This window comes from Nelumbo lutea, chromosome 1, assembly GCF_056320005.1.
Source record: "Nelumbo lutea isolate HS-2025 chromosome 1, American lotus-T2T, whole genome shotgun sequence".
In the NCBI taxonomy this organism is placed as follows: Eukaryota; Viridiplantae; Streptophyta; class Magnoliopsida; order Proteales; family Nelumbonaceae; genus Nelumbo; species Nelumbo lutea.
The window spans coordinates 218,347,173-218,372,201 of record NC_142684.1 but is presented as its reverse complement, the minus strand read 5'-3'; the positions used below and the strand labels follow the sequence as shown (position 1 = coordinate 218,372,201).

At 39.0% G+C, this 25,029-nt stretch overlaps 1 protein-coding gene across 11 annotated transcripts in view; it reads left to right on the top strand.

The window, feature by feature from the left end:
• Positions 1–25,029, top strand: part of LOC148881068 (serine/threonine-protein kinase BLUS1-like) — a 65,367-nt gene that overhangs the window by 1,467 nt on the left and 38,871 nt on the right. For all 11 annotated transcript variants that reach the window (XM_088963327.1, XM_088963328.1, XM_088963330.1 and 8 more), the window contains exons 2-12: positions 886–1,140; positions 1,252–1,376; positions 2,887–2,931; positions 3,256–3,337; positions 3,450–3,518; positions 5,059–5,229; positions 5,313–5,378; positions 6,226–6,294; positions 6,386–6,457; positions 6,586–6,644; positions 6,742–7,020. In XM_088963327.1, the coding sequence (XP_088819453.1) occupies positions 886–1,140; positions 1,252–1,376; positions 2,887–2,931; positions 3,256–3,337; positions 3,450–3,518; positions 5,059–5,229; positions 5,313–5,378; positions 6,226–6,294; positions 6,386–6,457; positions 6,586–6,644; positions 6,742–7,020 (1,292 nt within the window). The remainder of the gene's footprint in view (positions 1–885; positions 1,141–1,251; positions 1,377–2,886; positions 2,932–3,255; positions 3,338–3,449; positions 3,519–5,058; positions 5,230–5,312; positions 5,379–6,225; positions 6,295–6,385; positions 6,458–6,585; positions 6,645–6,741; positions 7,021–25,029) is intronic.

The following is a 25,029-nucleotide window of genomic DNA, read 5'->3' as shown; positions in this document are numbered from 1 at the left end:
GACTGGGTGTTCTAAGTGCAAGGGTATTTTGGTAAACCACACAATTTGGGAAGCCAAAATCTCTGGAGTTCTTTTTGTTGTTTTTCATCAGGGAATCGTTGGTGTTTGTAGTGAGGATATTGTGTTGCACACAATTGCCTAAGACTGTGGGTGGCAGTTATATGTAGTTATGGAAATAAAAATTGTTGGAGGATAAGAGAAGAAAAGAAAAGAGAAAGGGGTGAGGGAGAATGGGGTTGTCAGAGTTCGTCACTGATCTCAAGCCCCTCTTTCATTAACTTTTATATTAAGTGATAAAATCACAAAGGTGCCCTTAATTAGTAGGGATGACCATGGGCCAAGTTTATGTATGTATGTATGTACATACAAGTTTATGATACACACATATATCTACACACACACATAAGCATACATACCCCTTCCACACTCGTACCCTAATCCCGAATTTTGTCTGGTTAGAACTGGTTATTTTGGAGTCGCTTGGGGAATTTTGAGACCAAAGAACATACATACCCCTTCCACACTCATACCCTAATCCCCATGCTGGGTCAGCTCCACCAATTGACAATTCCACTAGGGACATTTAGATATTGCTCATGGAAAATATCTTAAGGGGGCATTAAGGGATCAATTGTACTGGGGTCAAGTACCTCAAGGAGAGCTGTAACTGATATTTGAGAGGTGACTAGCTGAGGCTAGCCACCTCCTGGGGGAGCAACATTATAAAATTATCATACTATGGTACCTTTTTTAAGCAATAAAATGAATTGATAGTTATCCATCAAAAGACAGATAAGTATGTCAAAAGCCAGAATTGAAAATTTGAGTAAAACAGGTGGTTATGTCCATGCTCAATGATGACTCTTTTGTCTTTGCGTGTTGTAGGATAATATACGTAAGGAGGCCCAAACAATGAGTTTAATAGATCATCCAAATATAACAAGGGCATATTGTTCATTTGTTGTTGATCGGAATCTCTGGGTGGTCATGCCATTCATGGCTGAAGGTTCTTGCTTGCACCTTATGAAGATAGCATATCCAGATGGATTTGAAGAGTCTGTAATTGGTTCTATTCTTAAAGAAACTCTGAAGGCTTTGGAGTACCTCCATCGACATGGACATATTCATCGTGATGTCAAGGTGAGGTCAAACTTCAATTTACATACCATCTTCAATAGCTGAATATTTTTCTGGACAATGTATTTTATAAAGATTAAAGACTAGTTGGTTTAGTAACATTTATCTTTCCAGGCTGGAAATATCCTTCTTGATAGTAATGGGGTGGTGAAGCTTGGTGATTTTGGTGTTTCAGCATGCATGTTTGACAACGGTGATAGGCAACGCTCAAGAAATACTTTTATAGGAACTCCTTGCTGGTGAGTTATCACCTTTTACTTAACAATAATCTGTTTTCAAATAATTTCTTCTCATTTTCTCTACACAATTCTTATTCTTTCTAGTCTAATTTACGATGGGCCATGCTAGCAGGAAAACAAAGGTGCAGTGGCATGTTTACACTTCATTTATACTAGGAACAAAAATGAACTTCAAAATGGTTTCCATGGTGTTTATTTTTCTGGTTTGACAATTGTAAAATAGCCGAGCAGAAAATTACATACTGAACCACAATTTACTAAAGAATTAAATTCAAATCATGTTTTCCATCTTAACCAACAGTCGATTAAGTCACTCTTCATTTGTTAAATGGTAGATTATAATATAGAAACAAGAACTGTTGTAAAATTATGATTTAGGAGGAATATGAAGGTAGCAAAAGCAGTGGTATTGGATCTGTTGTTAATAACTGACCCATTTATTATCCCAAATCTCTTTTTATAGATTTCACTGAATAGGTTAGCTTCATGCTTGATAATCTTGAATAGATGCAACAAAGTTAAAAGCATAAAAAAGGGGAATTTGGATTTAGCATTACCAAATTCATCATTTTTTTTTTTATGAATAACAATGACAAATTTATTGATGGATTGAATTTGAAACCCCTGTCCACCAGGGGACACTAATGGTAGGAAGCTATATCATTAGAAATGAACAATACAGAAAATCAAATCTGCTGCCTCACCCCAGGTCCTTGTGACATCCCATACAAGTTAAGGCCTTTGTATTGGTCAGAAGAAGATGAATTTTCATATTTTACACAAAAGAGGGACAATATGAAATTTTAATTATGTTTAGGCTGTTTGATTGGTGGTTGGTTTGGGAATCCGGGTCCATCTGGAATTGGAGGTGTTTTAATAAATGAAAGCGGAGTGATCATGGGCATGTACTCAGGCCCCAGTGGATTGTGTGATTCTGTAACAGCAGAACTGAATGCAGTGATTTACGGGATGCAGAAAACTATGGAGATGGGGCTAAGAAAGCTAATAGTTGAAGGTGACTCCAAAATAGTAATAAGTTGGCTAAAGCAGAATGAGAAGGCTCCTTGGTATTTTAGAAACAAAATCTAACAATTCAAGAGGTTCTCAAGGGATATGCAGCTGATAATTCAATGGACTCCTAGGTCGGCAAATGGTCTAGCTGATCAACTAGCAAAGCAAGGGGTGAACAGGGCAGTGCGTTTCTGGGCTCAGTTGTAAGACTGAATATTAAATTGTCTTTGTATTTTCTTGGTGGTAGCCGAGTCTGCCTTTGATTTGTACATTTCTCTTTATCTAAGTAATAAAATTTGGTGTTGATGTTGATAAAAAAAAGATTGGTGGTTGGTTTTGTGTCCCATTTGTTTTTGGAACACAAAACAAAACATGAAACCATGACTTGGTCTTTGACATGGGTTTATGGTTTTAGAACCAAATGTTATGGTTCCAGGACCCAGAAATAGAGGGATTATTATTTACCTGGTTTTGTTTCAATTGATCTTTTATTATGCAGGATGGCTCCAGAGGTGTTGCAGCCAGGATGTGGATATGATTTCAAGTGAGTATCATATCATCTACAGAACAAATAGCATGTCTATAGAATTTAGAGTTGTGATTTAGATGCCTAGTGCCTGTAGAAAGCCCTAGCTAATCAAGCCAAATTTTTTATCTGACAACAATTTAGAATTAATTATCATTGTGAAGCATTACATTCTTGATATAGTTTTTGATATTTCCAAAATCATAATGTGTGCCAAAATGTGCTTATTGTTTTTATACTACCAAAATTTTGCTTGTGTTTCCACCAAGCAAAAATCTTTACTTTTGAAGGTTTATTTTCTATACTTCTAGAAATAATTATTATTGTATAAGCATTCTACAGAGCTGACATCTGGTCATTTGGGATTACGGCTCTGGAATTGGCTCATGGCCATGCTCCTTTTTCAAAATTCCCTCCATTGAAGGTAGAAACAGTCATTATTCAGATTTTGAATTACATATTACAATATTGTACTTGGGAAGCTTTCACATAAAGTACTTAAACATCTGACTAATTTTTCCTATTCTTTTGCCAAGGTTCTCCTCATGACCATCCAGAATGCCCCTCCTGGACTTGATTATGACCAAGATAAAAGGTTCTCAAAGGTATCAGTGGCCTTTTTGGCTGTTTAGGATTGATTGTCAAATGTATCCTTCGCTTACAAGTTTTTCATCTGTCCAATGTTTGCCTCATCCATATGCATGGTAATGATGAGAATATAGGTCATGAAACTTAGTCTATTGTATGCTGTATAAGTTGGTTTACTTTGAGCATATGTTGTGCATGCACAGAATTCATTAATTAATTAAAAACAGAGAAAATTTCAATCATCACTTAGCAAACAGAGGTGCGAAATGCAGCCTTAAATGCTTAATACATATTACAATTGTGCCCAGTACAAATTGTCTCTATTCACCCCTTGTCTAGCTAAAGAATCTTCCATCCCATTTGCTGACCTCCTTTCCCAATAAATCCTTGCATCCTTATTTGTTGTCAGCCACTTGAACCTTTGATATTCATATTACAGTGTTAGGCTCCTTCAACCACCCAACTACCAATGGCCATCATAGCTGATTGAGCCCACACCAGATAGTTTGTTCCATCAAACTTAATGGTCATAATCTGGAAAGGGTTGCTGTCTGTCACGCTACCAGCCCCTACAAGTCCTTCCCCAATGGATTTGAACTTATTTCCAACATTCTTCATGCTGAACTAAGCATTTAAGAAAGGTATCACAGCCCGACTTCTTTCTGATAGAAAAGGATTTTCAAAAAAATATGCAGCAGCCAAGCCGTACACAATTTACTGTGACTCAAAACTGGCTATTCCAACAAGGAAAAACCCTAGAGATAATTTGGAGAACACAAGAAAACTCTAACCACTACTTCCAGAAGATTCTGTTGGTCCTCCTCTGGCTGTCGATCTCTAAATCAAACAGAAAGCCACCCAGAAAACATTTAGTGCCACCTTCAAACTGAGGTTTAACCACTAAACCCCAACTGAACAAGTATCTCTGATCCTTCCTGGTCACTGGGCAAAAACAGAATTCAGAAAACTGCTTGAACAGTGCACTGATCTCCACCGACCTCCAAGAATCAAGCGAAAAAGGTCTGAAACTCAAGCCCTAATAGAGTCTCATGTAGCCAGCTGGGTTAAGCATACATACCTAAGCCTAAACCTGCTCTAATACCAACTTGAAAAGGTTGCTATTAGCAATCTTATGTTTAGTACAAAACCTATTCAGAAAAATAGAAAAGAAAGAGAAGGAGAAGAGAAGAAAAAAATGAAAGGAAGAGAGAGCAGACTAATTAGGTTCTGCTGCCCCCCATTGCCTTTTATATATGATTCAATAAAAGAAGGTACAATGACAAAAATACCCCTGTTGACTATGACAGTTAAAAACCAAAACAGCAACCTGAAACAATAAAAAGAAAGATGGGTTGCATATAACTGCATATAAAAAGCATACAAAGTACCAACTAAGGGTTCTTTGCTACATCTCTACACATCCCAACAGAATATTCTAGCATTTCTCTCCTCCCACATCATCCAAAGCAAAGCTTCCCTGATACACCTCCATATGACTTGTGCTTTCATTTGAGAACTGAATAATATTCTAATTAGAAGATTTCCTGTTGTGATCAGTCTTTCAAAGAAATGGTTGCCATGTGCTTGGTGAAAGATCAAAGAGAGAGACCTACAGCAGAGAAATTACTAAAACATTCTTTTTTCAAGCATGCAAAGCCTCCAGAACTTTCTGTGAAGAATGTATTGACTAACTTGCCTCCGCTCTGGGACCGTGTAAAAGCTCTTCAGGTTGGCCACCTAACCAGTGTGCTGCAATGGTCTTTCTTCTTGTATGGTTGGAGTTTTGGTATAATGACCTCATGTTCTTGCAGCTTAAGGATGCAGCACAACTAGTTCTCAAAAGGATGCCTTCAGCAGAACAAGAAGCATTATCACAGGTTAGAAATACTTGGTCATAGTTATGGAAATGATTCTTTTGACATTTTGCTTTCTCTTATGTGTCAAACGATGTAAAATAGAAACTGAGCCTAACTTGTGTTTCCATTCGTATTAAATGGAAAACTTTGCTTTATTGGCATAAAAAAATAACTAATTGGGAGAAATTAGTTGTATTCTTTTATGATTATACATTCATGGTTCAATATCTTAGCAGTTTCTCCAAAATATCCCCAATATAGCCTACCTTCAAGGGTAATAGGTTTATGAACATTCAAGAAATCTCTATTTTTTATCATTAGCAATGATCAAGAAGATATTATTTATGAAATAAGAGATGGGTCTTATCCAACCAGTGGAGAAGGATGACATACAACCTCTATAATACAAAAAGATTCCTGTCCTGGAATTCATCCTGATAATTCAGATTTATCATTTTTTGGCAATGCATCTCCAAAATTTCCTTGCTTTTGGCTACATATCACAACTTATTATCTTCCACCTTTGGTTTCCAATTGTTGACATCTCCATATATTGCAGATATGTGGGGAAGTTCCAGTGGAAAATTTACTGGCAGAGTACCTTCAATAGTGGGGCAGTTTTTGGCCTTCACTTGTCCTTTTAGAATCTTTGACTTGTACCAAGTTACTCATTCTCTCGTTCTTCAGAAAACTATCTTAATCAACTCTGTGATAGTGTCACTCATTCTCTTGTTCTCTTGAATATACTCAATTTTAATTTTGTCATTCCTTTTTATATTTCCTAGTTTCATTATTTGACTCTTACATTTATGGGTGCTTCATCTTACAACCTTTTCTTGGGTGGTGTTCCATATGTTTTTTCTGTCAGAATGAGTACAAACGAGGTGTTAGTGCATGGAACTTTGATGTTGAGGATTTGAAGGCCCAAGCAGAACTGGTGTGTCATATTTTTGTTAAATGTAAAACTGTGAATAGGCATTGTTTTAATTAGAAAAATCTGGACTAGATTTCTCCTATCATTCTGGTAGGTTCAGGATGATGATGATATTCCAGGAATGAAGGAAGATGATGAAAGCATGAGGTTCTTTGTTGATGATAAGGTATCTTTGCTTCCTTACATTTTGAAACTATACTTGGAACTTCTACAATGAGCATTGGTTTTGTGATGGCTGTAATAGTTAGTTTTTATATCAAATAAGGTTATACTAAACTTGGTTATTACTGGCAGGATGCCTCTGCTTCTAGATGTTTGGGGAAACCAATTTCTACAAATGAGATTTATTGCAGGTATTCCTTTTCTAACCTAAATTTGTTTGTCCTAAATAACTATAATTCAGTTTTATGACAAATAAACAAATAACATTCCAACATACTTTTATTGCAGAGGAAGTACAACTAATGCTGAATTATCACAACCTCAATACTTGAACACAAAAAGAGAAATTTCAGAAAGTAATTTGCTTGGATCTGATCATCCAACTAAAAAAGTGAATGAAATAGAGGAATTAAGAAGTGAATCAATAAAGTCAGTCCCTCAAAAGGACCTGCTGCGTTTCCATTCTAAAAGTCAGACAGGCAAAAGTCGCCAAACACAGAGTGGACCACTAATGCCTGCTGTAGTGCTTAACCATTCTCCATCAGAATGGGGGTGTACCTCTGAAAGGTTTGTTGTGGATGCTGTTAATACGTCTTTCCTCTTTCTCCATGTTACAACTGTTTGAAGCATTGATATTGCAGAAAATCAAAAGAAAATAGAATTTTATGATTTTTTTTTTTTTGAATTGCAAATTCCAATTCAACTTCATAATTATCCTGGATTGATACAGAAGTTAAAAGAAGCTAAATCAGATATTAATTTTAAGGCTTAAAGACTTAAGCATGTCCTGAGATTTCAGAAATTGACTTGAACATACCCTGAGGTTTTAAAATGGATTTAAACATACCTTGTAACTCTTTTATCCTTTATTTTCCTTCAAATTTTCAAAAAGAACCAAAGAGAAGACAATGCAAATAAATTAGGCCTTGGGTGCATTTGAGAACTTTTATGGAGTCACTTGGGCATGGTATATTAGCATCAAGTGAAAAACTTGACTCTCATTAACATATGGAAGTCCAAAACCAAACTATAGAAGATCGATCTAGATTGGCAAATAAATTATGGTGCTTGTTGAGTTAACCCTTCACAGAATTGAGAGAAGTAGATAAATGGGGGATCTGAATTTTGTGGGCAAAATCTTTTAGATTTGAACTTCAATATAATGTATTTTCAGGAGCATGGATTGATGCCAGCTCAATGCAATGAGTTAAATTTGCTCTGCATCCATCTGAATTCTCATTTAGCAATTGATGTAAATTTAGATTCGTCTTCTCATGATCATTTACTGGGAGAAAAATCTTAGAACCCGACTAAATGAAGAGAATATAAATGCCAACAGTAAGAGAATACAAAGCAGGGGGGGAACCCCTACAAGTTACAAAGGAGGAAGCTTGTTGCTATACAAATGCTCCAAATACACACCAAATTTAGCTAGGCCATCTGCAGTATGATTGTGTTCCCTAGGAATCCAAACTAAGTTAACATTCAAACCATCCAAAGAATCCCAAGCTTCAGTCAGATAGTGATACAGTCTTCAAGGGCCCCCTTTTTTGTCTCTTAACCATTTTATTGTATTTGCTGAATCACCTGCAATGATCAAATTCTGAATTCCCAAATTCTTTATTGTCCTGATTCCGGTGAGAGCAGCCACCACTTCAGCCTATGTGGAGTCAGCCTAACCGATTGGATCACTAAAAGTCCAGCAGATATTGCCCCTTTGTCCCTTACTGTACCACTGATACCTGCAAGGCCCGGATTGCCTAAGGCACAACCGTCAAAATTAAGGGTTATCACACCTTCACTGATGGATACGGGATGCCTCAAGGGAGTTTGCTGGGGATGAGGCAGAAACAGAAAGGGGTGAATATCTCTGATTATATCATTGATACATTTACTGAAAGTCCTTTATACAGAGCTGAATTCACTCACCAAAGGATGCAAAGATAGTTCTGCTTTTATTGTCAAAGATACAGATGTTTCTTTCTTCCCAAACGCTCCACATTACTGCATGAGGCACTGATTGCCAAAAGAATTTACACCTTTTGCTAAGCCCTGTTCCTTGTCATTGATTCAAGTTGTCCATAATGTGTTTTGGAAAAGCCCAGCTGTACACTGCCATATTCAAGAAGTGGGACCATATCCTTTGAGTAAAGCTGCAATGAAGAAGAATGTGATCTGCAGATTCATCCTTGCTGAGACATAAAATACAAACATAAGAAGAAATGGAGCATCTTCCCAAAAGTTTTTTCTGTAGGAGATCACAAGTATTAACTTTCTTGAGACAGGCTTCCCATACAAAGAAGCAAATTCTTGAGGGGATGTGGCTCCACCAAATTTTCTTGTAAGGAAAAGAGGCATGCTGGTCTTTAGCAGTCAAAGCCTTGAACATAGACTTGGAAGAGAATTCTCCATTTGGGTGAAGGGTCCATATTCGGGTGTCAGAATGAGAGGGGGATATATAGGCATCTTTGAGGGTTTGGATTAAGGCTATTAAATCAGAAATCTGAGTCCCTTGGGGGTCTTCTGAGGTGGAGGTTTAAAGAATTTTCGGCGGACTGGTTTGGGAGGCAAGCAGAAATAGAGGCTTCTTGGTCAAGGGTGAGGTTAAACAGCCTAGGGAAAGAGGCTTCCAAGGTAGATTCCCCCCACCAAAGATCTTTCCAGAATTTAATTGTAGAACCATTTCCCACTTTATACATTATAAAATGAAAGAAAGAAGTATGAATGAAACATATACTTTTCCAAGGATTGGTGGCCTTTATCCTGTTCAAATGGAGATTGCAATCCCACCCGTTTGTATTTCATCCATATTTACTTGAGATGACAGCAGTCCAAAGAGCATTAGGTTCTTTCGGAAATCTACAGAGCCATTTGCCTAGGAGAGAAGAATTTTTCTCTTTAAGCTGTCCAATACCCAAACCGCCTTCCTCTTTTGGTCTGCATACTTGTTTCCAGCTGACTAAATGGTTTCTCTTTTCTCCACTACCTTCCCAAAGAAAATTCCTTTGTAGCTTCTCAATCTGATTTCTGACTTTGGTCGGAATTTGGAAGACAGAGAGAAAGTAGACCGGCAGATTTGATAAGGAGGCCTTTAAGAGAGTAAGCCTACCCCCTTTGGAGAGATAACACTTTTTCCAAGTCGATAGTTTCTTCTTGCATTTCTCTATCACAAGACTCCAAAAGTTGAGGAATTTTGGATTCCCTCCAAGAGGCATCCCAAGGTAGGTAATGGGGAGATTCTCCACTTTGCACCCCAATAAAGATTTGAAAATTTCTAGAAGTTCCTCTACCACTGAGTTGATAGCCACCATACTATTGCAGAAATTAACTCTCAGACCTGTGAAATCTTGAAATATTTGATTACAATTTTAGTGTTTGTGATGTTGGTTGTGGAGGCATCCAAGAATAGGATTATGTTGTCGACGAACTGTAAGTGAGAGATGTGATGTTTATTCCTACCCACTTCAAAACCTTTCACCAAGTTGAGAAGAATTGACTTGTCAAAGAGATAATTAAATATATCCATCACCAAAGTGAAAAGTAATGGGGAAAGAGGGCAACCTTGTCTTAGACCCCTGCTAGCCTTGAAATAACCTTTCGTTTCACCATTTATCAATATTGAAAACCAAGGAGAGCCAATACAATCTTTAATCCACCTGATCCAATTTATCCCATAACCTCTTAGCCTTAAGCAATCAAGAATGCTGTCCCAATCCACTTTGTCGTATGCCTTCTCAAGATCAAATTTCACAAGGACCCCTCGGTATCCCAGAGGATTTTCTGTCTTCCACACACTCATTTGCAATAAGAATGCTGTCCACAATTTGTCTTCCTTTTACAAAAGCTAACTGATTTGGGGAAATTAGATTTTCAAGGACTTCTTTAAGTCTGTTGGCTAGAACCTTCGCCAAAATTTTGTATATGCTCCCAACCAAACTTATAGGTCTAAAGCCTTTAACTTCCAAAACTCCCCCTTTCTTAGGGATGAGGCAGAGAAACGTAGAGTTAAGGCCCTTGTTAACAATGGTAGATGAATGGAAGTCCCTGAAAAACTCTATGAGATCCGACTTACAATTTCCCAACACTTTTAGAAGAAAAGAATAGGGAAGCCATCCAGCCCTGGAGCCCTATCTCCGTCCAATTAGCCTTCTTTCAAAGACATGGTCAGTCCTGAGTCTCCTGACCCGCTTAACTGGTTTTAAATGGTCCTTAAGTTAGTGGATTTCAAGGCTGTTGATATATGTTGTTGTACACATGTTTAGTACCACAAGGGTACTTTTGTAATTTCTTCATTTTTTATGTTGTACGACCATATAAATAATAACATACTGCACACATCTGCAGCATTCTTTTGGGCTCTCAGTCCTCTCGCCTCTCCTCTCTTTCTCTTCTCTTGTTCAACATGGTATCAGAGCTAGTCGTCTAGGCCTGAAGGGTGATGTCGAGCAAATCTGATTTGTTCATCTTCCAAAGTCGAGCAGTCAATCTCTTTATCTCCCAGCTGTATCCATCTGCTGTTCGATCTTAAGCGAGTAGAAGCCTGCCTGACTTTTCATCTTCCAGTGTAGAAAAAAGTTCTGGTTTATAGAGAGTTTTCTATCTGATGTTCAAAGAAGTCTACTTGACTTTTCATCTTCCAACATAGAGAAAGTTCTGGTTTATAGAGAGGCTATCATCTGATGTTCAAGAAGGTATTATCTACTATTCATCTGCTGTTCGGGTGCCCTGGTATTCAATTGATTTTTTTTTTTTTTTGTGTTACTTTGCACCCATTGATGGACTGTTGATGCCCTAGTATTCGACTGAAGTGTTCCTTTTTGTGTTACTGCTGTTCGGCTACCCTGTTGATGGACTGAAGTAGCTCTTTTTTTTACTTTGCTCTCATTGACTGTTCGGCTGCCCTGAAGTTGGCACTGTTCCAGGTCTACCGATTAGGTGTGTGGTGAACTTCACCTTGCTCCTTCCATTCTGTTGTGGGGTCGTATGATCTCTGTAAATCCGTAGGTCATACAGACCTGTTTATGTGCTGCAACAACAATGTTTGTCTTTTCGGATCCTTGTAAAACCGTAGGTCATACAGACCTGTTTACGTGATGCAACAACAGTGTTTGTTCTTGGATCCCTGTGAAACCGTAGGTCACAAGGACCTGTTTGTGTGCTGCAATAGCAGTCTTTCTAGTGGACTGAAGGTCAGGAAGTGCTTGGTGCCTTCTGTAACAACTCTGTGAGGCAGTGCTCCTTCTTTGGGTGCTGTTTTTTAAACCTGAAATCATGAGTGGTGAAGATCCATCCACATCTGGAGTTTCTTCAATGCTGAATGGAATGAGTGGGGGTGGTGACCTATCATTTCCTATGACTGTTGTCCCACTTGATGGTTTAAATTACCTAGAGTGGTCAAGAGGGATCAGGTTATACATCACTACAAGGGGGAAGATAGGCTATATTAATGGGAGAATTAAAGAACCACACTCTGGGAGTGTTGAATATGATAGATGGAATAAGGAGAACAGTATGATTATGTCTTGGCTCTTAGTCTCCATTCAATATCAAATAAGGAAGAATTTCATGTGGGCTGAAACTGCAAATGAGATCTGGGAACAAGCAAAATCTACATATTCAGAACTGCAACACTATGCTAAGATCTATCAACTGCAGGCAGAATCGTCTACTTGTAGACAGGGGAGAGGTGTTTATCAGTATATTACTCTGACTTGACTTTTGTCTGGAAGGAGTTGGACTATTACTAGAATGTTGATTGGAAGTGTGACGAGGATGCAAAATTGTACAAGAAACTTGTCTCCCAACAAATTGTACATGGTCTGAATCCTATGTATGAATCTATCAGTAGGGCTGTTCACAGGTCGGGTTGGGTCGGTTTATTGCGGTTTTTTCAACCGACCCGACCTGGTTGGGTTATCTGACATAGAAACCGAAATCGACCTGGTTGGTTTGAGTTGGTTTCGGTTCTAAGTTCATCCCTGTGATAATATCTTGCTAATTTTAAAAACAGTCATAAATTGAACATCATTTCAGCTCTCCTATGATAAAATGTAAATGAAAAGTTAATCACAAAAGTTGTTCATTAATCACTATTCACTAATCCAAAGTTTCCTGCAACCATTCAAAAACTAGGTGGCTCAGTGGGCTTTGGAACTTCATGTTTGAACTAGGAACTAAGTCGGTTCGGTGTGTGAAAACCGAAACCGACCCGAATCATCAGTTTAGGATTTTGCACAACCCTAAACCGACCCGTGCTGATGAAAACCCGCCCGACTCGGGTTGGGTCGGTCCGGGTTGGTCGGTTTGGTCGGGTTGGGCCTTCTTATGAACAACCCTATCTATCAGAGTCCAAATTCTCAGTTCTAAGGATCTTCCATCAGTTCAGAAAGTTTATGCTCTTGTACAATCTGAAGAGAGTAGACGGAATTTGATGAACAACCTTGGTGGGGATGCAGTTGTGTTGGCATCAAAAGGGGGTGTCTCTACTAGTGTGGGATCTTCTTCCAAGAAAGATCTCCAGAAAAAAAAAACAGAAGATAATGACAAGTTGTGGTGCACTCATTGCCAGAAACCCCGACACACTAGAGATACCTGTTGGGATCTTCATGGGAAACCAAAATGGGCTCAAGATCTGAATAAGAAGCAAGGTTCAGATGTGAATAAAAGGTCCGAACAACAAGGTACAAAGAAATACAACATGGCCAACATGGCTACTTGGGAGAATCAGCCCTCCATCCCTACTGTGACTCAGACACATCTCTTTGGATCTGACCCAAGGGAAGATATTATGAATTCATTCTGTGACCATTTAGAGCTCTATGGTAGAGCAATTCGTCAGATGGATACTCCTCCCTCAACCTCACTTGCATCTATGTCAGGTAACTCTACCACAGCTTTCCATGTTGCTTTTCACACCCTTGACTCTCCATGGATCATTGATTCTGGAGCATCAAAACACATGACTGGTACGTCCTCTTACTTTCAAACCTATCACCTTCTTTCTGGAAGAGACAAGGTGAAACTAGCTGATGGATCATACACTTCCATAGCTAGTCAAGGAACCATCTCTCTTCCCCTTGGGCTTACCCTCTCTGATGTCCTAGATGTTCCAAAATTTTCCATTAATTTGTTTTCTGTTAGTAGTGTTACTAATCCCTTAAACTGCTCAGTGACCTTTTTCCCTTTTCATTGTGTGATTCAGGATCTGGCCTCGGGGAGGACGATTGGTAGGGGACGTATGGTTGATGGACTTTACATGCTGGAGAATAAGGCTGGTCTTCATGTTATAGAGTCTATGAGTCAGTCTTGTAAGAGTCAAGTTTATTTATGGCATTGTCGCCTTAGTCATTTGTCTTTTGAGTCTTTAAAAGTTGTGTTTCCAGAACTGTTTAAGTTAATGTCCATTTCAGATTTCTCTTTTTAAACGTGCCAGTTAAGTAAACATTGTAGAACTCATTTTCTTCAAAGAAATAGTAAATCTGAATTTCCTTTTCACATTGTCCATTCTGATGTATGGGGCCCTGTTACTTTACCATATGAGAACCAGGGAGGAAGTACAAAAAATTATCCAAGATTTTCAGCGGATGATCTTCACTCAATTTCAGACTGAAATCCAAAATTTTCAATTAGACAATAATGCATTCTTGAATGGTGGTCTTGAAGAGGAAGTTTACATGATTCAACCCCCTGGTTTCCTGGCTCAAGGCAATGAATAGAAAGTGTGCAAGTTGAAGAAGTCTTTATACGAGCTGAAACAATCACCAAGAGCTTGGTTCAGCAAATTCCATGTTGCGGTTCAGCAGAAAGGATACAAGCAATGTCAATCAGATCACACATTGTTACCGGTGACTGGAATGATGAAATACAGAGGTTGAAGGGTTTCCTTGCCACTCAGTTTGAAGCGAAGGATCTAGGACCTCCCAGATACTTCCTTGGAATTGAAGTTGCTCGATCAAAAAGGGATATCTTCATTTCCCAAAGGAAACATGTCCTAGATTTCCTTCAGGACACTGGAAAGATGGGAGTGAAGCCAGTTGATTCTCCCATTGACCCCAACCATAAATTAGGTGATAGTCAAGGTGAACCTCTCAAGGATGTGAAACAGTTTCAGAGGCTTGTAGGGAGATTGTTATATCTTTCTATGACTTGCTCAGACATTGCTTATGCTGTTGGTGTCCTCAATCAGTTCATGCATGCACGTAGGTCCACTCATCTTGAAGCGGTAAAAAGAATCCTCTGATATTTAAAAAAGTTTCCTGGTGCTGGCTTGTTATTTCAAAGGCACGGGCATTTGAAAGTTGAAGTTTATACAAATGCAAATTGGGCAAAGTGACAAAAAGTCTACTAGTGGCTACTGCACCTTTATAGGAGGGAACCTTATTACATGGAGGAGTAAAAAGCAAAATGTGGTGGCTAGATCCAGTGCTGAAGCTGAATATCGTGCAATGGCTCACGGAGTAGCTGAAAGTATGTGGATAAAGAATCTGTTGAGTGACTTGGGTTTCCCAGTGGACAAGCCTATGACTCTATCTGTGATAACAAAGCAGCTATAAACATTGTTGCTAACCCAGTGCTACATGATAGAACAAAACACATCGAAGTTGACAAGCATTTTATCAGAGAGAAAGTCATCACATGTATGTACTCCCTATGTCAGCTCTGAGAACCAACTTGCAGACATCTTTACAAAAGGGCTACACCATTCTAGACATCATGATCTCTATGACAAGTTGGACATGATTGATATCTATGCCCCAACCTGAGGGGGAGTGTTGACAGATGTTGTTGTACACATGTTTAGTACCGCAAGGGTACTTTTGAAATTTCTTCATTTTTTATGTTGTACGACCATCCTAGTATAAGTAATAACGTACTACACACGTCTGCAGCATTCTTTTGGGCTTTCAATCCTCTCACCTCTCCTCTCTTTCTCTTCTCTTGTTCAACAAAGGCCTTATAATTAAGCCTATTATTTTGTTAAAGAAAAGTTAAGACACATCTAGATGTATCTTATTATAAATTTTACTTTCAATACTAATTCCATGTTATCTGTCATAGATTAAGAAGACAAGAAAGAGAGGAGAGACCTATGAACAGTTTGAGAGAGGCTGAGTGTATGGGCACCTACACAATGAATTTTATTGGAAAATTCTTTTCTAAGTGCAATTACCAAACTACCCTTACTTCCTAATTGTACTAGATTTTTTACAGCTCCTAGGGAAGCCTTGTTCACCAGTTTCAGCCTTCCAAACCAAACTACCAACAGCCTTTGGAGGAGCAAAGTAAGTTCCAGTGATAGAGATCATACAGAAAACATCAAAACTTATAGGAGGAAAAAGTTCCCAGAGATTCCAAGGCTTTGGTTCTTATTTGGCACAATTATGGCTCAGATTCTAACTGGGAGCTATAATAAATTCTGGGTGTTTTGAGTTAGTAATCAAGTTTAAGATATAGGAGTATGTTAGGTGAGTGTTTTACAGCAAGGATATTTTGGTGATATAGTTGTAAGAAGTCACTATTTTCAGTTTAAATTAGTACTCCTAAGCCAACTGAGAGTAGGATTCCTAATTAGAAACAACCAGCTGCTATTTTAGGTTCTAAATATGGGTGTATTGGTTGTTTCCCAGGACAGTGAAAAAAATATAGAAGTTTATTTCTTTTTGTGGATGTGTGATGCTTCCAAGGTTTGGGTGTGAGGTCTTAACCTTCTTGGAGTGATTCCTAGATCTCTTTCTTTTTAAAGTGCTTTGCTGTTCTGCATCACCCAGTCCACTAACATAAGTGAATACTTTGTTCACTGTTGTTGGTGTTATTATTTTATCTTTGCTGTTAGTGTCTTGTGTCAGCCTAGGATGCTGTCAGCTTGTTCTTTTCTTCTTTTAATTAGTTTATTATCAGGGTGTGCCACCAGGGGTATAAATGTAATCTCCCATTTATTATTATGTTATATCATTATAAATAACAAGCTGGGCGCCTCCAGCAACACTTTTTGACTCGCAAACCATTTTCTCTGTCTTCTCTTCTCCTCTCTCTTTTCTCTCTTTCCAAGAAAGAAAATATGGTATCAGAGCAAGGTTCTAGGCGATAGGAGTCCTTTGTTCTCTTCAGAATCACATTCATCCACCCAGTTTTCTGATTTCTTGGATAGCGAAGGCAAGAAACCCTAATCGGACTGTGTAGAACAACCTGTTCCTGTTTCTTCTGGGTTCTTGGTCGTAGCACCAAGGTAACCCTAGTAAGAGACAACTGATACTGTGAAGACCCTGTTCTCTCTTTGGCCATGCTGTGAAGGCTTTTTTCTTTGGATTTGCACTTTCGAACAGGTGCTGTATAGGGGTGTGTGATTGTTCCTGGACTGTTTAGTGGCTGCTGTGCCTTTCAGTGGTGTTTGGTTTTATGTTTAGTGCCTGGACTGAGACTGTGAAAGGTACTAGTTCAGTGGGGATTGGTCGTGTGCATCTGTAGATCAGTTTCTTGGCTTGTAGTTTGTGTTGCTCTCAATGGCAAATGATGACTCTATCTCATCCGGGGTTACATCAACCCATGGATCAACTGGTATGGGAGATGAAAACATGATGTTTCATATGCCAATTACTCCTTTATATGGCTAAATGGCCTGAACTACCTGGAGTGCGCTAGGGGTGTAAAACTGTATGTAATAGAACAGCAAGGGGAAAAGCTGGTTACGTAAATGGAAGGGTGAAAGAACCCAAGAATGGGACTGCTGAATATGATAGATGAGACCAATAGAACAGTATGGTGATGTCTTGGCTTCTCGCATCTATGGAATCTGATGTGAAGAAGAACTTTATGTGGGCAGATACTGCTAATGAAATATGGGAACATGCTAAAACCACTTATTCTAAGCAAAGACATTATGCTAAGATTTACCAATTACAAGCTGAATCCTCAACCTGTAAGCGGGGGAGCCGTAGTTTGTTAGCTTATTACTCAACCCTTACTTCAGTATGGAAGGAGTTGGACCACTATTAGGCTATAGAATGGAAACATGATGATGTGTTAAGGCCTATAAGATGCTACTTTCTTAGCAACAGGTTTTTGCCTTCTTGTTGGGGCTAAACCACGTATATGAACCTCTTAGAGTCCAAATTTTAGGTAGTAAAGAGTTGCCTTTAGTTCAAAAGGTGTATGCCCTAGTCCAATCTAAGGAAAGTAGGAGAAGTGTGATGGTTACAACTGAGGGGGAGCAACAGGTGGCATTGGCTACAATGGGTGGTAACGATATGGAAAAGAAAAGTGACTCCAAGAAGGTTGATGATAAGGAAAAGTTGTTTTGTACCCATTGTTGGCGTTTTAGACATACACGTGACACATGTTGGGAGATCCACGGGAGGCCAAAGTGGGTTGTGAAGAATCAAGAACAGGGTAAAGTGTAGGGTTAGAACAAGCCAAACACAACACATAATGCAGCAAATGTGGCAACCCAAGATACTCAGACTACTGGTACTACTTGGGACCACTTCACTAGTTCTGACCCCAAGGAAGATATCATAAATTCCTTCTGAAATCACTTGGAGTCATATGGTAGGGCTTTGCGACAGATGGACAATTCAGTTACTGGTACTCCTACTTTTTGCGTCTACATCAGGTAATGTGGCCTCTGCCTTCCATGTCACCACTACCATTGATTCCCCTTGGATCATTGACTCAGGGGCTTCTAACCACATGACTGATAAGCCAAATCTTTTTTAGACTTACAGCCTTTTGTCAGGAAGGGATAAAGTGAGGCTTGCAGATGGATTATTCTCTTCCATTGCAGGCCAGGGATCAATATCCCTTCCTCATGGCCTTAACCTGAATAATGTGTTACATGTTCCTCATCTGCTTATCAATTTGCTTTCCATTAGTAGTATCGCAAGATCTTTAAACTGCAATGTAAACTTTTTTTCTGGTTCATGTGTCTTTTAGGATCTAACATCTGGGAAGACAATTGGTAGAGGAAGCTTAGTGGATGGTCTCTACATTCTTGACAACAAGGCTGGTCTCTCGGTGTCATCCTCAGAGTCATATACTCAGTCAAATAAGAGTTAATTTTTTTTTTTGTGGCATAGTCGATTGGGTCATGTTTCATTTGAAATAGTGAAGTCTTTGTTTCCTTTTTTATTTAAGTCATGTTCAGTGTCAGATTTCTAGTGTCAAACTTGTCAGTTGAGTAAACAATGTAGAACACATTTCATTCAAGTAATTAAAGATCAAGTTTTCTTTTCCATATTGTGTACTCTGATGTATGAGGGCCTACTACTTCTAAGGGCGGGTATAAGTATTTTATCACATTGATTGATGATTTCTTCCGCTATACATGGGTATTTCCCATGTGTAGCAGAGACGAAGTTTCAAAGATTTCTCCCGCTATACATGGGTATTTCCCATTGAGCAATCGACACCTTCATACTCCTAGGAGGTAAGTCCAAATGAATTGGGCCCTAGTGCACATGTTGATACCCCTACTCCCATTTTGGTTGTGGATGACCTTGATATTCCTATTGCTCAAGAAAGGGAGTCAGGTCATGCACTACTAAATACCCCATTACCCAATATGTTTCCTATGATCACATTTCCCCCTCGTACTGATCCTTCCTATCTGCAGTTGATTGCATCATTGTACTTATAAATGTTGCAGAGGCCTTAAAATACCCTGAATGGATAGATGCTATGAAAGAGGAGATTAATGCCCTCCATAAAAATCAGACTTGGGAGTTGGTGGATCTTCCAACGGGGAAAGACCCAAGGGTGAGTTGTCAACTAGCATTGTAAATCTAGGGTTTGTATGAGAAAGGAAGAAAGAAAGAGAGAAAGGAGAAGAGAAGAATGTGTCGAATGGTGTGTTCTTGTTACTGTTCACACCCTCAAAAAGCATTTTATATTTTGAAACAAGAAATTACAAAGAGGTCCCTATTGGGCACCCAAATACAACAACAATACAAAGAGAAAAGGTAAAGACTAAAAACACCCTTGCCTAAACTTTCTCAGCACTCCCCTCAAGCTGAGGATATATGACAATCATGCCCAGCTTGGCAATGTTCTTAGCAAACACTGGGTGGTGAACACCTTTAGTGAGGCAGTTGGCTAATTGGTCTTCCGATCTTACAGAAGGAAGGCAAATCTCTCCACTACCAAAATTTTCTCTAATAAAGTGTCTGCCCACCTCAATATTCTTTGTACGATCATGTTGAATAGGATTGTGGGCAATATTTATGGCTGCTTGATTGTCACAATACAATCTCATTGGGATATTCGCTTGGATGCCCATCTCAGCCAATAAGGTCTTCAACCAGAGTAGTTTAAACACTCTATGAGCCATTGCCCTATATTCTACCTCAGCACCAGAACGAGCAACCACAAATTGTTTCTTATTTCTCCATGAAACCACATTGCCTCAAACTAATGTACAATAACTAGATGTTGATCTTCTATCATCAATGGACCCTGCCCAATCTGCATCTGTGTATGCCTCAATCTTTAGATGGTTGTGGTTGTGGTTGGAATACAACATCCCTTTACCAGGGCATCCCTTCAAATAGGATAAAATTCTATTAACTGCTTGCATATGAGAGATTCTAGGTTCATGCATATATTGGCTAACCACTCCAACACCATAGGATATGTTAGATCTAGTCAAATAGAGATACAAAAGGTGACCCACCAATCTCTGATATACCCCTCTGTTTGGAAGAACTTCTCCTTCAGTAGCACTCAACTTGCGGTTGGGATCAATTGGAGTTTCTACAGGTTTACACCCTAATTTCCCAATTTCATGAAGCAAGTCAAGTACATATTTCCTTTGTGATAGAAAAATTTCCTTCTTAGATCTTGCAACTTCAATGCCAAGAAACTATCGGAGATCACCATGGTCTTTAATCTCAAATTTAGAAGCAAGGAAGGACTTTATTTGGGAGATACCTGTGATATCGTCACCTGTCACAACAATGGCATCAACATATACTATCAACATTGTTACTCTTCCATCAACTCTTCTAATGAATAAAGTGTGGTCTGCCTGAGATTGAGAAAACCCAATCTTTAAGATAGCATTTCTAAACTTGTCAAACCAAGCTCTAGGAGATTGCTTGAGCCCATACAAGGACTTCTTTAAGTGACAAACTTTTCCGTCACTGTTAGGAAAGCTCACCCCAGGTGGTAAGTCCATATACACTTCCTCTTGTAAGTCCCCATTGGGGAAGGCATTATTCACATCCATTTATCCATTTGATATAAAAACCAAGAGTAATGGGTAGCAAGAGAAATGATCACACGAATAGAGTTCATTTTAGCAACTGGAGCAAAGGTTTCCAGATAATCAATGCCATAAGTTTGTGTATCCTTTGGCTACAAGTCGAGCTTTGTACCTCAATTGAGCCATCTACCTTGTGCTTAATAGTGTAGACTCACTTACACCCAATAGGAGTCTTATCCTAAGGACAAGGAACAACCTCCCAATTCTGGTTCTTTATTAGGACCTCCATCTCTTGATTCATAGCTTCCTTCTAGTGAGGGGACTGCATTGCCTCTATAACACTGCGAGGGATGGAAACAAAAGAGATGGTAGAAATATATGCACAATAGGAAGGTGAGAGAGCATCATAAGACACATAGTTAGTAATAGGATATTTGCTACATGCCCTCTTCCCTTTTCGAATAGCAATAGGAAAAATAATAGAATTATCAGGAGGTTTAAGATTACCTGAGTCTGGGAGATCATATTGTGATGGGCATTCTACTTCAGGAACCACCCTCTTACTACGCCTAATGAAAAATTGCTGCTAGAACCGAGGCTGATACATAGGAGGAGGAGGAAAAGGAATACCATCGTTACAAGGAAGAGAGGGAGGAGGAACAAAAGAGACAGGGACAGGAAGGCAAAAAGAGTCCGATCTTCACTTGCATTCTCCCCTGAAGAGAAGGACGGGATGATTGGAAAAAGGAGGAAGACTCCAAAAAGGTAACATCCTTGGAGACATATCTCATGCTAGAGAGAGAATCAAAGCATCTATGGCCTTTCTAGATAGGAGAGTAACCAAGGAAGACACATTTAACTTACTTAGGATCAAACTTATGTCGGGAAGGGCTCATATCATGAACAAAACAAACACAACCAAAGATTTTAAGGGGGAGATTGAAAAGACGTTCATCAGGAAAGAGAAGTTGATAAGGAGACTAAAGATTAAGGGTCCTTGAAGGAAGTTTGTTGATGAGATACACAGATGTCTCAATAGCATCACCCTAGAAATGGGTGGGAACATGAGTCTGAAACAGTAAACCTTGAGCAACTTCAACCACATGCTTATTCTTCCTTTCAGCTACCCCATTTTGTTGTGGAGTATGACTACATGAACTCTGGTGAATAATGCCTCGATCTTCAAGAAATCTATGCAAATGATGTTTAAAGTATTCCTTGGCATTGTCAAATCTTATTATCCTAACTCTTTTCTCAAACAGTGTCTTTACCATATTCATGAAGTTTTGAACCACCATAGGAACTTCATCTTGACTTTTCATTAAGTAGAGCCATGTATACCGACTATAGTCATCAATGAAGAGGATGAAGTATTTATACCCACCCATGCTAGGGATAGCATATGGGCCCCAAAAATCAGTATGAATCAAATGAAAAGCAACATTACTCCTTTTACTACTTGCAAAATATGTGGTTCTACACTGTTTTGATAGATGACAAACTTCACATTCAAAGTTCAACTTTGACACTGAGTCAAATAAGTTTGGAAACAAAAGTTTTACAGAATTGAAAGGCATATGACCAAGACGACAATGCCATAATTTCAAAAGACTCATTTTCTCATTTGAACAAGACTCACTCTGGCTTGATAATCCATGCTCTGAAGGTCCATCAAAGAGGTAAACTCCATCAGCTTCATGCCCACTTCCAATCATCTTCCCTGTGCTTAGGTCTTGAAAAATACAATGGGTAGGAAAAAAGGTCACTGAGCAATTATGGGATTTTGTAAGAAAACTAACATAAAACAAACTTTTATGTAATTGGGGCACATGAAGAACCGATTCAAGAGAAATATTATGAGTGAGTTTGACTTCACCTTGACTCGAAATAGGGGTCTGAGATCCATCAACAACAACAATCTTGCCCTTCCCTGGGGTTAACTTATATGAGGTAAAATGTGAAGGCATACCAGTCATATAGGCACTGCCCTCGGAGTCTACAATCCAAGGACTAAAAGATGTGGAACAAGCAAGTGCAGTACCTGTCTTGGCATATGAACTAGATGGATTACTAAGTCCATAACCAGATGAGGAGGATGTACCACCCATTTCCAACTACAACAGTAAATTCCTAAGTTTGTCCATGAGTTATGAACATTAGAAGGTTGGACATCATTACCAACTGTAGCCAAGTGAGCATTTCCCTTCCTCCCGGTTTTGTACTTTTCTGGTTTTAAGTGAGGATTGGGCTTCCAACACTTTTCCTTAGTATGTCTTGGCTTCTTGCAATAATCACAAACCACATCCTCAGCCTTCTCAATAACATGGTGCTTTCTAGTATTTTTCTTGGATCAAGATGACATAAAGGCAGAGTGATCAATCATAGGAGGTTGCATCATGGCTGTCCTTCTCCTCTCTTCCCCTTGTACAAGGGAGTACGCGGAAGCAAGAGTGACAATGTTGGCACTAAGAATATGTTGCCTAGTAAAATCAAACTCTAGATTCAAGCCAACCAAGAAATCAAAGACTCTATTCTCCTCTATATACTTTCGATATTGCTCACCATCTTCAGGGTCCTTCCATACAAGAGTCTTTAGTTGATTCATTTCTTCCTAGATAGACCGTAGAGAAGAGAAATACATAGTCACAGATCTCTCCCCCTGACGCATACTGCAAACTTCCCTTTGAAGCTGGTATACTCTAGTAGTATTGTTAACTTGGGAATAAGTGCAACAACTCTATCCTAAATATCTTTGGCCATTAGAAGAAACATGTAGTTTCGGGCAATATGAGGTTGCATTGAGCAAATCAACCATGACATTACAAGGGAGTTATCTTGTTCCCACTTTGCATCTTTTGGATCTTCCAGATTTGGCTTCACCTTCTTTCCCGTGATGAATCTCGATTTACCTCTCGCAGTGATTGTAAGTTTAGCAGATTGGGACCACTCTAAAAAGATGGTTCCATCAAGTTTAACAGTGGTTATCATACCATTGGAAATGTCCGCACTTCCCGGGAACACACTAGAAACCATTTGTACATCCTTAGATGATTCCATAATCTATCAAAACACTTTCGCATCAACCAAAAGGTGCCCCAAGTATTTAACCACAGCTAAGGACCCAAGAAACTAGACCACCACACGGTTAAGAAGCAAAAAAGGGCAAAAAAACTAAGTTGGCGCCAAAATAGAGGGAGAAGAAAATCTCCCAAAAGTTATCTAGAGCTTAGAAAAATATGGGACCACTTCCCATTGCTCCCAAGGTAAAAAGCGACCTGAATGGTTTAGGTTTTGCAGCAGGAAAACTGATTAAACAAAGTGTATAAGGCTCGACATCAGGTCTGGATTTTTTGCGATTTTCTGCTTGAAAAATCTATTAAAAATCATAGAAGCTTCGAACGAAGACAAGAGCCATACCAAAGATCTAAAATCAGGGTGAATAAAACCATATATGATTCATGTATTGCTGCCGACACCTATACAGACTGCTGACATCATCGAGCAGCGGTTTGACGTCAGTAGTTCATCTCATCCAAGAGTCAACAAGAAAGGTACTCCCAATTGCCTTAACCTTGCTTTGATACTAAGTTGTCAACTAGTATTGTAAATCTAGGGTTTGTATGAGAAAGGAAGAAAGAAAGAGAGAAAGGAGAAGAGAGGAATGTGTCGAATGGTGTGTTCTTGTTACTGTTCACACCCTCAAAAAGCATTTTATATTTTGAAACAAGAAATTACAAAGAAGTCCCTACTTGGGCACCCAAATACAAAAAGAGTACAAAGAGAAGAGGTAAAGACTAATAACACCCTTGCCTAAACTTTCTCAACAGGGTGTAAGTAGGTGTTTACAGTTAAACATAGGGCGGACAGGACAGTTGAAAGGTACAAAGCAAGATTAGTAGCAAAAGGGTACACTCAAGTCTATGGGGTTGACTATAATGAAACATTTGCTCCAGTAGCTAAGATGAACTCAATTCGAGTTCTTCTATCATTGGCTGCTAACCTTGATTGGGAATTGCATCAACTAGACATAAAGAATGCCTTTTTAAATGGTGACCTGGAAGAGGTGTACATGGTTCAACCCCCAGGATTTTATTCCTAGGGAAGTGAAAATAATGTGTGCAAGCTGAGAAAGTCTCTTTTTGGTTTAAAACAATCCCCCAGGGCTTGGTTCAGTAAGTTTCATATGGCAGTCCAACAAGTAGGATTCAAGCAATGTTAGTCTGATCACACTCTCTTTGTGAAGAGATGTCAAGAACATATTGCTGTGTCAATAGTAGATGTGGATGATATCACCATTACAGGAAATTGGAGCTAAAAAATACAAAAGTTGAAATAGTTCCTATCATCTCAATTTGAGGTGAAAGATTTGGGTCCATTAAAGT